This window comes from Chenopodium quinoa, unplaced genomic scaffold (genome assembly GCF_001683475.1).
Source record: "Chenopodium quinoa cultivar QQ74 unplaced genomic scaffold, ASM168347v1, whole genome shotgun sequence".
NCBI classification, from domain to species: Eukaryota; Viridiplantae; Streptophyta; class Magnoliopsida; order Caryophyllales; family Amaranthaceae; genus Chenopodium; species Chenopodium quinoa.
The window spans coordinates 156,066-171,356 of NW_018744128.1; the positions used below are offsets into that span (position 1 = coordinate 156,066).

Consider the following 15,291-nt stretch of genomic DNA (forward strand, 5'->3'; position numbering starts at 1 on the left):
CTCATCATAGTCCTTGAAATCAAATAGGGTTTCGGCTCTCCTTACCCACTCAAGATACTTTTCGGGTTCAATTAGACTACCATGGAAATCTAGAAGATCTAATCTCAAGCTTTTATCATCATCCTTGCGCTTATCTCTCCTTCTAGGCCTTGGAGATTCATCACTTGATGAGTAGTCTTTCCTAGGTTTTCTAGGTTTTCTCCTTCTTGAACTCCCCTCATCACTTGAGTCTAGATTAGAGTTGGAACTACCCTTCTTTGAAGAAGATTTGTCACGAACATCAAGTCTCCTTTACCTCGTCCAACCTTGCTGCCAATTCGGTTATCTGTCGATCTCTTCGAAGGTTCTGTGCTTGTTCTAAGGTTAAATTCCTTGGAACTACTGGTCTTTCTTCGTCACTCATAATTTCTACACAAACACAGTTAGTTTATGCAAAAATCTTGATTAAAGATCGAATCTTGGATGAATAATGAAGCAAAACAAAATCGGGTTCTCAACCGCAAATCAGTGCAGCAACACCAAAAGTTTGAGGCTGTGTAGAACTCGTTACTTATCCAAAAATTACGAAATTTCAGGAAGTGGTAGCTGGACGTTTTTGGAGTCCAACGCAAAAAAGAATCACTCAAAAATTCCCAGTAGAACGTTCCCAGTTTAAGTTTTACCGAACTTGGCTTACCAAGATGATGCGTATGTTCAAGAAACTTAAACACACACAAGGATCATTCAAGCCTAATTCTCTATAGGATTCGTCCACCAAGAATTAATCAAGAAGACAAGTAGAATAATTAAGTTAAAGGTCACACCACCCCTTAATTAATCTACTTAAACAAAGCTTAAAGAACTTAATCAGCAGCTTCAAGAAACGAATGTTTTGATTGCAAAACAAACAAATACTTTGATTTATTAATCTGAAAAAATCTATATCTAAAAGTCATGAATTACAACTATTTATAGACTAAAAACTAACTAATTCTAAGTCTATGGACTAGGATAAGTCCCTAGCCTTTAGCCCCAAGTAAACCAAATAGAATAAGAAAACTAATTCTACTTAGATTAGGAAACTAATTCCAATTCTACTTAGATTAGGAAACTAATTCTACTTAGTCTATAATTCCTAATATAAATAAAATTAATCCTAAGTGCTTAAACCAAGATAAACCCTTTCAATTGAAAGGTAAAAACTTGCAAGCAAAAACTAATTAAAAACCACTAAGTAGAGTGATCCGGAACTTGAGCTTGTACTAGACACCAAGTTCCTTTGCTTGAACCGTCCAAGAACCGCCAATTTACAGCTTCTAATGAGTTAATGTTCAAGTTTCGGTTTTCCTTGTAAGGAATTAACAAACTCTCGAAGTTCTCAACATTCGGATCAGGGTGGAATCGCATCCATTATCGCTGGATGCTCAACCCACCCTCTTGACCTTATCGAAGTCCGAATGCAACTCCAAGGCGAACCCAGTCTCACCCCCACCACAACCACCACCCTCCGTTCCGCTCCCGCCTTCAACCCGTCTTTCGTGCCCCACACAATCACCCTCCCCACCCAACCCCCAACCCCTCACGTCGGTCCCTGTCGGTATCCGTATCATCCAACAAGAAGGCATCGCCGCCATGTTTTCCGGCGTCTCTACCACCATACTCTGACAAACCCTCTACTCCACCCTCTACGAAGTGTACGTAGTATACATAATGACTTATAATATGGCACATAGTACTGCATTAAGGCGTCGATAACTAAGCTGTAAATTAAAGGAGCTAGAACAAAAGTTAAGGTTCTACTACTATACAGTGAAATTGACAAAAATTCACATTTACCATTCCCTTAATAAAATAATATACTAAAAAAAAAAAAAAAAAAAAAAAAAAAAAAAAAAAAAAAACTTAACTGTGTCACAAAAGCTCAAATCTGAATAAAACATTTGAGCTTAATTTTGCTGTGCTCATAACTAGCAAAGCACCAAGTGTGGAACTCACAAAAGATATGTAGCTAAACACTGGACTAAGTTATTGTTAGTCCTACACTCCCATTGGAATGTACGGGAGTTACCTAACAATCTAACATATACAAAGTATATACCTATAGGCTATAGCAGAACTTCTCTAATACTTCATCGTCCTTCTTTGCTGTGATTACTATCTGTTCCCGGGCATTTAAAACTCAAAAATGATGGACCAAAAGTCCAGAATAAGGTCTCTCCAAGAACCATTTAAGCTTAACGACCAAAAACACTGCCTCTCCCAAACAAATAATCAGAGTATTCATCCGCACTAGCAGAATCTTTGGTGCTTGGTGTACTACATGTGCCTTCTTCCGAACAGCTGAACAAGGAAGATACCTCACTTGATGAGTCTACCCTCGGAATGCTTTCAACAGAGTGAGTAACCCACTCCTCTACATATGAAGAAGGGTCTTTTGCATAACCGTTTCTACTTGACTGATGCTGCATCACCCAAGGATCAACACTAACATCAGATCTTTTATGCCCGACCTTGGACAATACGTCTTTTTCACCGTAACCAGATTCAAAAATCATGCCATCAAAAAATTCCCTCCTTGATGCTGGGGATCTTGGAGTATCCCTGCAGTAAAAAAAGTTTTATAATCAATAGTGATCTAAATTGAGATATTTTCTCCCAAAAAAAGTTCACTACAAAAACTGTAGACGCTTGAACTTCCATTAAGGAAACACCATACTTTCATATACAACCAATTAGCGGCATTCCAAGAGGGAAGTAGGGAACCATAAGCATGTTACAGGTAAATCCTAGTTATAAATGACCATTATCTAGAAATGTTTCGTTGAGATTTGTCCTTTTCCTCTTACATATATAAGCTCTTTAGTAAAATCATACTTCGTATTAACATGGAAGGATGCAGAAAGAAGCCAAAACATAACACATGTTTTCGGTTCAGTAGCACCCCTTGGCACCTTAAGCACCATCATCTCCCCCCCTCCCCCCAACCCCATGCACCCAAAAAGAAAAAGGAGTTCCTAGCATACATCATGCCTCATTCTGTAATGCTTGTAATTTGGAGCAGTACTACAATATTGTACCCACTTCAAAGAACTCATCTATAATCATTTGACACTGATTCGTTTCCAAACTGAGCATAGATAGATCACTCAACTTCTCCATGAATTGAATGAGCTACCCCAGAATGGTCCACTCTATATTATCATACCATAAGCACATGGAATTGAGACAAAAATCAAGTAGCCCATATACCTTGCACTAGAGCTAAAATCTAGCAGTAATTGCATCAGGCTTTTCAAAATTGTATTTTAACTTTTATTAACTTGAACAATGAACAGTAAGACCAACTTGTTTACAGAATCCATACCTCGCATAGAGTAGCATATATGCCTCCTCTGATAAGACTCTCTTCAGATCCACGCTACTAACCTGCAGCAAGCCACTAATCAATCCATTGGCAGTAAGGCACCGCAAGATACAGACTATAGTCTGTACAGAGTGAAAGGTAAGCTAATGAAAAAAAAAAAGGCTCCCGTAAATTTGCTATGATATAGCAGACTATCAACTAAAGTTCCTAAAATTTTCTAAGGATTTGGCAAAGGAGACATACCGCACTGTCGTCAATCTTGAACCATTCTTCACAATAATTTTTCACATAGCACACATAATGGCCAGAAAAATCAGCCCTTGAGACATCCAGATGAACTACCACAGCATATAGACTATATTGAGGATATTTATCAGTCGAATCACTCATATAAGGAGACATGTTCAGAATTTCTGGAAACTGAACCGCTTTTTTCAACTTTGTGAAATTGCCAGCCTGGAAGAGAGAGTTAAAATATAAGCATCCAAATCTGCAATAATTCTTCATGGTTATGAGAAAGAACTATAGACAAGGGAGGCTATTAAATAACAACCTGAAATCGCTTCAACACAATTGTAAGGATGTTTGGGGCTTGGGAGACAGTGAGCTTCTTCTTGGCTTTCTCATAAGATTTACATCTATTGCATAAAAGTATAACGAACAATTCATGCACCAGCAGAAGAAATTAACCGAAAAATAAAATAAAAATAAAAAGCTGAAAATAAGGGAGAGGAGAGAGGGGAGAACCTGCCGCAGTAGTACTTGTTATTCCCTTGTAACATTTCAGAAGCTGTAAATTTTTTTAGAGCTTGTTGAAGAGTTCTGACATCCCCATCTATCTCTACACTGAGATCCATCATCCTTTCATATTTCTCTGACACATTATGGCACTTCATGCATTTTATCTGAAAATCATATCAAACCTCATTCGTGATGTACAAGCAAACATCCAAATGTGTTGAGTACAACAAATGAAATAATTTAGAGTATCAATTATTGCCATCAACAAAAAGCCCCAAACCTTAGAATAAAGATAGCCCCCAAATGTCATGCCAACAAGAGTACCTTCCTCTCCCAATGGACCTGAAAATCCAGACAGCTCAACACAAACTGATTGCATAGTATCAACAGCATATCTGTCATATCAGCAACAGGAACAATAAGTCCATCTACGCCTATGCAGAAATCAAGGAGATTGAAAATTCAGAAATTATGTCACCTCAGAAATTCATGAGCATCTTCTTCTCTTCCATGACCAAGATGACTAATATTAGAGAGGATCCGGATAGGTGATAACGGACTGTAACCTTCCCTTCCTTTCAGCATAAGATGTTCAAATTCACAAATAAAACACCATCCATCCTTCCAACCTGAAAGGAGCAATGCAATAGAAAAAATGATTGAACATAAAACCAAAGCAACTAAAAAGGGTTCAAGACTTCAAGTCACAAGACGCTCAAAGATTAGAATATTAGGTACTTGCATTGTTTTGAATGAGTCCCTTGAAGGAGATAGATTGTCAAAGGACGGGTGTAAGCAAGGCATTGGAGCACAGCATTTGCATAACAGCTGCAAAACATTTGGACACAAGATCCTATAAGCAGATAATAGTGATAGACCAATGAGAACAAATTGTAGGTAGTGGGTGAGCTAAATATATCCGTTTACGAATTAGATGAATAAATAAAAATTGATCATTAAACTGTAATCATTGATTAGTATTTATGAAGAAGTAGCTAGTTGCAACTCAAGGGTTTATTCTTGAGGGCCGGAGGCAGGGCTGCATAGATCAAAGGCGTATGACCCTTGTGAAATAATGACAGATTACTTAGAAGCATTTGGGTAATATTATTGTCCAAGATGAGTTGTGTACGTGAAAAGAAGGGGTGGCATAGTCCGACCTTCTCTTCATATAGTAGCTAGTAGATAAGAATTATATTACTTTCATTCTTACACCAAAACTTTTTCCAAAGTGCAGAGTGCAAACTACGCAAGGGAGATTATAAGAAAAAACCTGTTTCCACAATTCGTAAGGCCAAATGGTTTCAACTCAACAGCATTTGAGGTGTACAAACTCACAAATGCATCATACTGAAACACTGTCTGCAGGATGAAAGTAAACCACATTACAACGCGTAAAAAGACAAGAAAAATCGGAATGAAGGAAATGAAGTGATCCTAGAAAGAGACCTTTCTATCAGGGTTTCTTGAAATTCCATGCGAGCTGTTACAAAGAGGGGCCTTCTTCTGATGAGAGGCTTTTAAATGATGCACAACTTTCTGGAGAGACGATTTAATACCATTATGTGGCAACTGGCTTGAACTACTACTGCTTCTTGATTGCAATAAACTATTACCAGAATTCTTACTGGCCAAGGGTTTGACGTTGTCATTCTTAATTGTCTGTGAACGCTTCAATGCCTCGTTATCCACAAACGGAATTTCTTTGGACTTGGAAGAATGTATGTTACTTGAGACAGCTCTATCACAAGAATTATCTGTAGTACATTTTGGTGACAGACCTGGATTGGAAGACCTAGATTTCCTTCTGTCATTTTGCCTTGATTTCTCTCTGTTCAATTTCTTCACAGGACTCATCAGTCTAGTGGATGCCAGTCCAATTGAAATATTCATGTCCAGTGTTTTATTCTTATCTTCTCTTTGGTCCATATTAAGTACACTAATGTCTGAGAAAGGTGTCCCAATTTCCCTCCTTTCAGAGTAAATGTCTGAAGAGTCAATTGTCACAGCAGATAGACGGGGCATGGGAGAATCCAAAACATCGTGATTCTGCTGACCAGTTGTGTCTTTCTCGTCCACCCTTGATAAATCTTCAGCAGAACAGGTATCATTTGTCACACATTGCTCCATCATTTCTTCATTTTCATTTAAATTATCTCTCTCAAATGCTCCAGGGCTCTGAGGGTGGCAGTCATACTTATGACCTTGTCTCCAGTGAATTATTTGGCACTTACTAGAGCTACAGTATCCCCAGTAATAAAACAAAAGTAAGAAAGACTAACACAAACCACCAGAACAGTTAAACAAGTAAAATTTTCAAATGCTAAGCAATACCATGTACAGGGTAAGTGGGAAACTTTGAGGAGCAAATAACCCACATTGCATTAGTTCAAAACCAATAGTGCTAAACTAAAAGTAAGATCAACGAATCATGTAAGCCAGATAGTATCTACAAGCCTTGACACACAGCTGAAACAATATTTAAGTTTAACCAGTATAAAAGCACAGAGAACCTGCTGATAAACTCTCAAATAGGGCTTTAGCATCCTGACACAACTCTCATATCAATGTCAACCAACTTTGCTACATTAAATGTCCAAAACACTACCTTAAATTCTTAATAAATCATTCTTTTCAATTTATTTTCAACTAATATTTAGGCCAAGCCAACTATATATGTGTGGTTTCCATTGGAGTAATACAGCAAAAGCTTTAGTTCCCACCTACACCCCCATGCAATTGCACATCACTAACACATACAGATTCTCCTAGGTATTCATTGGTTATCCTTGGAAACCCAGCCCCCACTATAGAAATTACAAGGTGGGAAATTTATACAGCAATAGCATGTACTGACAACCTGCGATAAGGTAGGAAATTTTGATTAAAGTGAAAATTTTTGATACTTGGTAATTGATTATTGATCTTGAAGACAGCACAGTTTATGGCTTGACTAGGAGAATATTGAGATAGTTCAAGACTTTAAGCTAGCGATTAATAAAAATTAAATTTGACTTGACTAAAGTGTGTGTATATCTTCATGGCTCCCCACCTCTTCCCCTCCCTCCCCTTCCCCTTTCTCTATCCAAACACACTCTTAGGAGCCGGACACCAAAACATTTACAGCCATTACCGGGCACATTTGGCAAATTGAAATTTCAATTGTCTAATATCTCATTATTCTCTATATGAATTTTTTTACATTTTTCATTATGATTTCATTCCTTAAAAATACATGCCTGAGCACAAGCTCAAAACTCAAATCCTCCAGTCACAAAATTTAAGCACCAACTTACATGACCTAACAGCCACATGCCGATCACATTTTCCTTATCTCTCAGTATCAAGCAATATGATTGAAAATCTTCTACTCTATTCATTTTGCATATGTTAATCAATCATTCCAAGATGATTCGCAAATCAAAACTCCAGCTCATACCATTCTATGATTCCTACTTCAATATTGTTATATCTATACATGACATGAAGCGGCAAATTCAACATTACTAAATATTATCCTCTAATTAGTCCAATTATATAGTTATAACAGAGATTTAAAACATAAGGAAACACAATTCTCAGGTTATTCTATATAAAAATTAAACATTATCCTCATTAACAATTCTCAGATTATTCAAATGAAAATTATCAAATGATTTAAATATTCAAACCAATCAAATCAAGCAATAAACGAATAAATTACCAGTAACGAACAGTCTTGCAACGGGAGCACCTAGTAGAGGTAAAAGAAGAACAAACAGCACACTCATACCGCGGCGATTTCATCACCATTTTAGTACTAAATCCACTGAATTCTCTCTCCTCCTTAAACACATCGAAATCCGCCATTGCAGGAGCTTGACGAGAAACCAAAACCTGAACCTCCTCCTTTTTCGTCTCATCATTCTTCAACGACCACCGCAAAACCACCGTAAAAATCAACAACGCAACCGATAACAACACCGGAATCTGCAGCATTTACCGGAAATCAACCCACACCAAGGAGGAGCAACAACCTAATCAGAAATCCAAAATTCTCACTCTCACACATAAATCCGGCGAAGTGAGCCGTCGATTGCGGCGGCGACGACGGCGGCGGCGGTGAGATGCAGGCGAAAACGAGGGATTTGAGAGGTGATTTGGGGATTTAGGTTTACGCATCTGATGAGAGAGATTGGAGAGTTTTAGGGTGGAGAAAAAATGGAGGAATGAAAGATGAAGAAAATAAATTAGTTAAATTAGGTGAATAATTACTGTATTGAGCTAATAATGAGTGTGGTTTTTGTTTTGATTTGGGAAGAATATTGAGGACAGAGAAAATGGTTGGGGTTTTTTTAGTGAGTTTCATGGATTTAATTAGTCGTCAAATTGCGTGTTTATGACCGATGTTTTACCAAACCAACCAACCTCATTAGGCGATATGGCGTATTATTTATTTTTTTTTGGCGGTTTCTTATATACTGTATTTAGTAAAAAAAAAAAATTTTAATCACGGGCATGTATTAGTGTTAATACACGGGATATAAATACAAGCAAGCTAATCGTACAAAGTATTGACTATTAAGTACTCGTAGTACTTGGTGTAATGGTAAATCTGGTAATAATATTCCTTCACACTTCCCGCTTCCCCACATTCCAAAGGTCGTTTGCCCATTAGGTGCTAACTCGGATTAGATTGATCTGCGACGGTTGAGAGAGCTCTAATTTTGGAAAAATGTGTCCTCCTTACCTATTAAAAAAAGAGATGAATAGAAATTATTAAAGTAGGAAAATTAAATCACCTAGATTTTTATACTCCGTATTATAGAAAGATACAACGATTTCCCTAAAATAATTCGAAAGATGTAAGATTGATACAAGTATATAAGTATATAAAGGCAAAAATTAAGAGGTCATTAGGCTTATTTCTAGAGCTGTTTTTATACTTAAGAAACACCTTTTAGGCCTAACAAGGGGACTTAATGGTTTATATTAAGAAACAATTTTTATAGAAGCCCAAATAAGATTCTACTGAAAAGCTCCAAAGCCTCTAATGTTGGCCTACGCCTCTTGCTCGGATATTACGAGAATATGAATGAATGAATCTTTGGTCCAACTATAGAATTAATGATTTTTGCAATCTCTACTGCTTATGTTCCAAATACTTGCAATTAGAGGGTGAGGAAAGGGAGAAGTGCCCTCATTTGTTAACGTTCGAACTCTAAGTTTGTAAAATGAGCCAAATTTTTATTGATGCTTATTTTACTTTATAGGTAAACTTGTAAACATATGTATCTAATCATCAATCAATCAGTAAACCTATACTAAAAGCGATAAATAACACGTGTCGATGTGTGGTTAAAAAAAATCTCGTCTAATTTTTCTTACCAAATTTCTCTTTTAATATAATTGATACTAATCATTAATATTTCTTAGGTTATTATTATTTTCATGGATGATTCTAATAATACAGAGTATCTTTTTATTGAATATATAAGTCAAGATATGTACATGATATATTATTAATTATTAATAACAATAAATTTACTTTTTTTTTATATTAATACAAATCTAAAATCGGGAAAAAAAAATCAATAAATATAATTTTAAAAATAAACTTTTTATACATAATAATTTATTATAAAATCGATGTTAGTATAAACTCAAATGCAAAATATACTTATGTGTCAATTGATTCCATTAAATTTTATTTATGATAGATTTTGAATTAAGTAACTTAGTATTACCCGTGCATGCATGGGATCTAAACTAGTGATTTCCTATATTATAATACTAACAAAAGAATTGAAGGTGTTACGTGGAGGTTCATGTTGTTGTTGACTAGTAATTATAGTAAAATTAGATGTGGTAACCGAGTTGTTCGAATCAGATCAATTCAATTCATCTCATTTATGTATAAGACTCGTTTGGATTGTTTTTGGGTTTATGCTTTTGATTTTTAGGTAGATTTTGTTCAGGCCAATTTGGTTTGGATTGAGTCAAAACTGGGCTAATTGGTTTCGGGTTGAGTATGTATGGGTTTTGGGTTGGATAATTGTTTATGGGCCATTTGTTCCTGAAAGATTATTACGTTTGGTGATTCTACGCAGTTATTAAGAAAAATAAAATAGTGGAAAGCAATAATTAGATATCACATATATCAAACATTAAAACATTAAATCAACAAACGTTAGAAATAGAAATATATATATCAGTAATAAGTAAATATTGTAAATAGGAATAGCTGTTTTGGAACTAAACAAATATTTTGATGAATGAAAAATAGTTGCATTGGAACTAATTATGTATGAATAAAATGTGAAGAAAAACAAAATTATTTACACTAGAAAATAAGTGAAACTTCAACAAAAATTCATCAATTCTACTTATATCCCACCTACCATAAACAAAATCCACCACCTTACTGGGTACTACTACTAATTATACGGAATACAATAATATATATTGCATTCATCTGGAAAACGAATCAACAATAGTCGCTTTGGCCGAGTGGTTAAGGCGTGTGCCTGCTAAGTACATGGGGTTTCCCCGCGAGAGTTCGAATCTCTCAGGCGACGATTTCCTTTTTTAAATTTTTGGATTGAGTTTTGCTGGTCGACGTAAGTTGCGTAGAACACACATGCAAGGAAGCAGGCCAGTCAGCACCCTCCCTAAATCCAACCTACTTGTCTAATCTTACCCCACCTAACCATTTTCCTTTCTAATAATTCCCTCCACGTGCCAGGTGCTCAATGGGATCTGCTTTAATTTATCCAATCAGCTGCTAATTATTACAGCTGACAAAACACCACTAATCGACACACAAATCAGTTCGAGTTATATTTGGTTATGGTTATAACTTTTAAGTTTATAACTTCATATAATCATGTGTTCATTTTGTTTATGTGGATTGAATGAAAAATTACGGAGTAAAAATAAGCTAATATTATTCTACTCTTGGATTATTTTCGAGTTGAATCAGTTTTGATAATTGTTGTTCTACCTTCATCTATAATTGTCAATCCACTTTCGTTGACTGTAGTTAAGCAACCAATCCTAGTTTTGTTTTTGTCGTCATTACAGAGGATTCTCACATCTTAATCAACTGTTTAATTAGTTACTGCATCACAGATTTTAATTGACACTATTACAGTATGTAGAGTATCATTGTTTATGTATTGTCTTATGTCATCTTTGGGCTTTGGGCCTCACACTTCATTTGCCAACTGGTTCATTTTTTACTTTTTACTTATTAAATTAGGGCACCTCACTTGTACACTTTTTCTTTTGGTTCTAGATTGCCCCTCCAACTTCAAATATTGTCCTATAAACAAATTCTTTTTTTATTTTTTCTTATTGGTAAGTACTAAGTACACCAAACATCAATTCTTATAGTTTTTTAATTTTATTTAGTATTTGCGAATCAGACACTTAAGAGTTGAGGGGAGGATAAGGAAACCTCCACCCCTAATCAATTTCAAACTTTTATGATCTGAGGTAAGCAACATACCAAGTTAGACAACACTTTGTTAGTTTTGTCCTCTAAATGTATGATTACTTTCAAATGTGATGTATGTGTGAGATACCATCCATACGGAGTAACTATTTGTGGAGTATGATATAAAATAAATGTAAATGAATAAACTAAAACTAAATTTGGACAATTAATAACATACAAATTAAAGATAATGGGTTTTCGGTAGCGGTGATCACATCGGGCCGAGCTTAGCCCAAAAAAGTCGACCCATTTTGGGCATATTAAGAAGCCCAAAAAATCTATCATCAATGGCATAGTTGCCAAAATGCCAACTTAAAAAAAAAATAAAAATAAAAAAAATAAAATAAAATTATGTGTATGAATATATGTATATTATGTACTTGTACAGTTGTACATACTAAAATGATTAAGGTATGCAAAGCTCATAGAGGAAGGTATTCAATGCCTTGTGCTACAATAGTTAAGTATGAAAATTTACCTTTTTTATTTATAGTATCAATTCCATAAGTATATGAATATAATCTTCATACTTCAATTACTTTCTTTGTATCACTTAGCTCAAATATGGTACCAATAATTTTAAAATAGAAATAGTAATTTTTCAATAATTCCCCACAAAAATAAGAAAAAACCCAAAATCTATACCTTCAACTTGATACATGCAGGCATGTAGCTTTATATTGTGTATAACATTCATCTTTTATTTAACTACTTATTATCTTGTAAATCGCTTGGACAAGAGAGTAGCAGAATAAAAAAAGTACTCCGTAACATCTAATTCACCAAGTTGAGGCTAGCTCAAGTTATATAATCGTGTCAACCAAAAAATTTTGTAACGAGTTAATAACAGCCAACCAAAGGCACATATATTCCATTCCGATTATATTCTTACAAAATATTTTCAAAACCACAAGGTTAAAATTTCTTTGTAGAGGGGTAATATAGGGCAAAGAAAAGTCGAGGTGGCAATTCATTGGCAATATTCCGCGTATATTGGAGGCAACCATATTAGAATAATCGTACCCTAGCCCCACCCGTTTCATCGCGTTAAAGCCAACCTTTCCTATTTCCCACCTCCCTTCCTTCTTTCCCAAAATCACCTATAAATAGTCTCTTAAAAATCAGCAAATATCACACATCATTTTTAGTCTTGTTTTCAAACGCAAACCCTGAATTCATATGTCTCACAGGTCTCACGTTCCTCATTACTCTTCTATAGCTTTCGGCCTCCATTCCCATCTCCTCGTCTCCAGTGAGATGATCTCCAATTCCAACTGGTCTCATTAATAATAAAATCTACTCTCCTCAATTCGTCTTCTCTAATTTTAGCCGATTCTTTGATTATAAACCAACCAATCTAATTCTTTTTTGTGCTAACCAAATAAAATCATGGGAGTGAAAGGATTCGTAGAGGGTGGAATCGCATCCATTATCGCTGGATGTTCAACCCACCCTCTCGACCTTATCAAAGTCCGAATGCAACTTCAAGGCGAACCCGCTATCGCCCCCACCACAACCACCGCCCTCCGTCCCGCTCTCGCCTTCCACCCGTCTTCCGTGCCCCACACAATCACCCTCCCCACCCAACCCCCACCCCCTCGCGTCGGCCCTATCGGCGTCGGCGTCCGTATCGTCCAACAAGAAGGCGTCGCCGCCATGTTTTCCGGCGTTTCCGCTACCGTACTCCGACAAACCCTCTACTCCACCACCCGAATGGGCCTCTACGAAATCCTCAAAACCAAATGGACCGACCCACAAACCGGATCCCTCACTCTCGGTCGTAAAATCGCCGCCGGTCTCGTCGCAGGCGGAATCGGCGCAGCCGTCGGTAACCCCGCCGACGTCGCCATGGTCCGCATGCAAGCCGACGGCCGCCTCCCACCGTCGCAACGCCGGAACTACAAAAGCGTCGTCGAAGCAATCCAAAGAATGGTAAAAGACGAAGGAATCACTTCTCTGTGGCGCGGTTCAAGCCTTACGGTGAACCGCGCCATGCTCGTAACTGCGTCGCAATTAGCGTCGTACGATCAGATCAAGGAGTCGATAATTGATCGTGGGGTGATGAAGGACGGGCTTGGGACCCACGTAACGGCTAGTTTTGCGGCGGGGTTTGTGGCGGCGGTGGTTTCGAATCCGGTGGATGTGATTAAAACAAGGGTTATGAATATGAAAGTTGCTAGTGGTGAAACGGCGCCGTATAATGGTGCTCTTGATTGTGCGTTGAAGACCGTCCGATCTGAGGGGATCATGGCTCTTTACAAAGGGTTCATTCCTACCATTTCTAGGCAGGGCCCATTTACTGTTGTGCTTTTCGTTACTTTGGAACAAGTCCGTAAACTCCTCAAAGATTTCTAATTATTTCAAAATTAGAAAATAATAAAAGGGTAAAATGGTAATTTAATTAATGATGATGACGAAGATAATTAGGAAAGTTAAATGGTACATTTAATGTTTTTGTTGGGGGTTCCTTGAACTTGGGGATTATAGGAGTGTGATTTGGTACAGTGTTTAACAGCTGTTTGGGGGGTAAGTTGGTAATTTCGTATTCAGTGTGTTGAAATTGTAATATTCGTTGCGTATGTTCTCGAGATGTTTCAACTAGTATGATTAAAAATTGGAGTTTGTGATTTTGTTTTTTGAATGGAGTATGTTTTTTTGATATCATGTTTGTGTTAGGTGTTGATCTATTATACGGAGGATTTGTTTAATTTAAAAAGATTTTGTTTGTTGGTTAATTTGGTGATTGCGTGAGAAGTTGATGTGTAAGATGTTTGATCGACAAAGGAGAGATGTTTATTTGAAATCAATTTGTGTATTCAATCAATTCTTGTTGTAAACAATTTTATATTACATGGTCTAATATACAAAATCTATTTTTAAATAATGGCCTAAATTCTTCTTTTGGTGTTAAAAAATAAAGACCAAATTTAGAGGATTCGGCTCTCTAAACACCAAAAAAAAGGAGTAATATGTAGGAAATATTGTAAATAATAACTACTTCAAAGAGCACACTATGTTGAACTATTCAACTATTTGACCGTTTCACTTAGGGTAATATGTACTTTATGAGTTTTAAACCTTTTTGGAGGTAGCGAGACTGACGCAATTGCAGGTAATGGGAGGAAAGTCAATTACAAACGTTGGGAGAGACTCAAATTTCATGTCACCTCTTGAATCAACCTAGATGATGAGTGAAAAAAGTCCGACTTTGAAGATTTTAATTGACTTTTTTTTTGAGGGATTTTTATTTTGACTTATTTGGGAGGTAATTAGGGGAAGGGAAGATATTATATTCAGCAGTTAGCATAGTAATTAGTACTATAGATAAATTATGTAACACTCATTCATACAATGAGTCCCATTAAATTTCATCCATACATAAGTAAAAAATAAAAATTGGATTATACAATAATTGATCTTACGAATGTCGTATTAAACATTTAATCATAAAGAAAAAAATGATTAAAAAGCAGCTCAATAATAAATTTTATGGTATTTTAATTTTAATCAATGTAAATACAAATAACTTAGGGCATCCCTGTGACACAAAAAAGTAGCAACAAAATAAAACTACGGAGAAAAGTATTGGAAATGTTCGAGCGTTCCAACTTTGGAGAAAAGTGTGTATAGTTTATTTTACATAATAAAGATTTCACTATAATATATCAACGAAAAGTTCAATGAAAGAAGAAAAGTCAATTAATTTAATATCACTAGTGAAAATGCATGT

At 36.1% G+C, this 15,291-nt stretch overlaps 2 protein-coding genes and 1 non-coding gene across 3 annotated transcripts; 2 read left to right on the forward strand and 1 right to left on the reverse strand.

Annotated features, from left to right (window-relative positions):
* Positions 1-1,724: 1,724 nt before the first annotated feature.
* Positions 1,725-8,524, reverse strand: LOC110692668 (ubiquitin carboxyl-terminal hydrolase 17-like). The gene is made up of 11 exons (XM_021869700.1): positions 7,788-8,524; positions 5,534-6,323; positions 5,358-5,446; positions 4,827-4,912; positions 4,563-4,713; positions 4,365-4,479; positions 4,091-4,248; positions 3,897-3,981; positions 3,587-3,799; positions 3,344-3,405; positions 1,725-2,580 (listed from the first exon to the last, which is right to left on the reverse strand). Exons 1-11 carry the CDS (start codon positions 8,060-8,062, stop codon positions 2,214-2,216), a joined length of 2,391 nt encoding a protein of 796 aa, XP_021725392.1. The 5' UTR covers positions 8,063-8,524; the 3' UTR covers positions 1,725-2,213.
* Positions 8,525-10,559: 2,035 nt separating this feature from the next.
* Positions 10,560-10,641, forward strand: TRNAS-GCU. Its single transcript has one exon. It is a non-coding gene; the product is annotated as a tRNA-Ser (tRNA).
* Positions 10,642-12,660: 2,019 nt separating this feature from the next.
* On the forward strand, positions 12,661-14,385 carry LOC110692669 (mitochondrial uncoupling protein 4-like). Its single transcript, XM_021869701.1, has one exon. It carries the CDS (start codon positions 12,951-12,953, stop codon positions 13,914-13,916), a length of 966 nt encoding a protein of 321 aa, XP_021725393.1. The 5' UTR covers positions 12,661-12,950; the 3' UTR covers positions 13,917-14,385.
* The last annotated feature ends 906 nt before the right edge of the window (positions 14,386-15,291 follow it).

What these genes read in the sequence shown, in the direction of transcription:
- LOC110692668 (XM_021869700.1), bottom strand. Translation starts at nt 8,062, where the DNA reads ATGCTGCAGATTCCGGTGTTGTTATCGGTTGCGTTGTTGATTTTTACG. An exon ending in AACAAGTACTACTGCGGCAG is followed by an intron (nt 3,982 to 4,090) that starts GTTCTCCCCTCT and finishes TTTATGCAATAG; the next exon opens with ATGTAAATCTTATGAGAAAG. An exon ending in TCAAGATTGACGACAGTGCG is followed by an intron (nt 3,406 to 3,586) that starts GTATGTCTCCTT and finishes GGCTTGCTGCAG; the next exon opens with GTTAGTAGCGTGGATCTGAA.
- LOC110692669 (XM_021869701.1), top strand. Translation starts at nt 12,951, where the DNA reads ATGGGAGTGAAAGGATTCGTAGAGGGTGGAATCGCATCCATTATCGCT.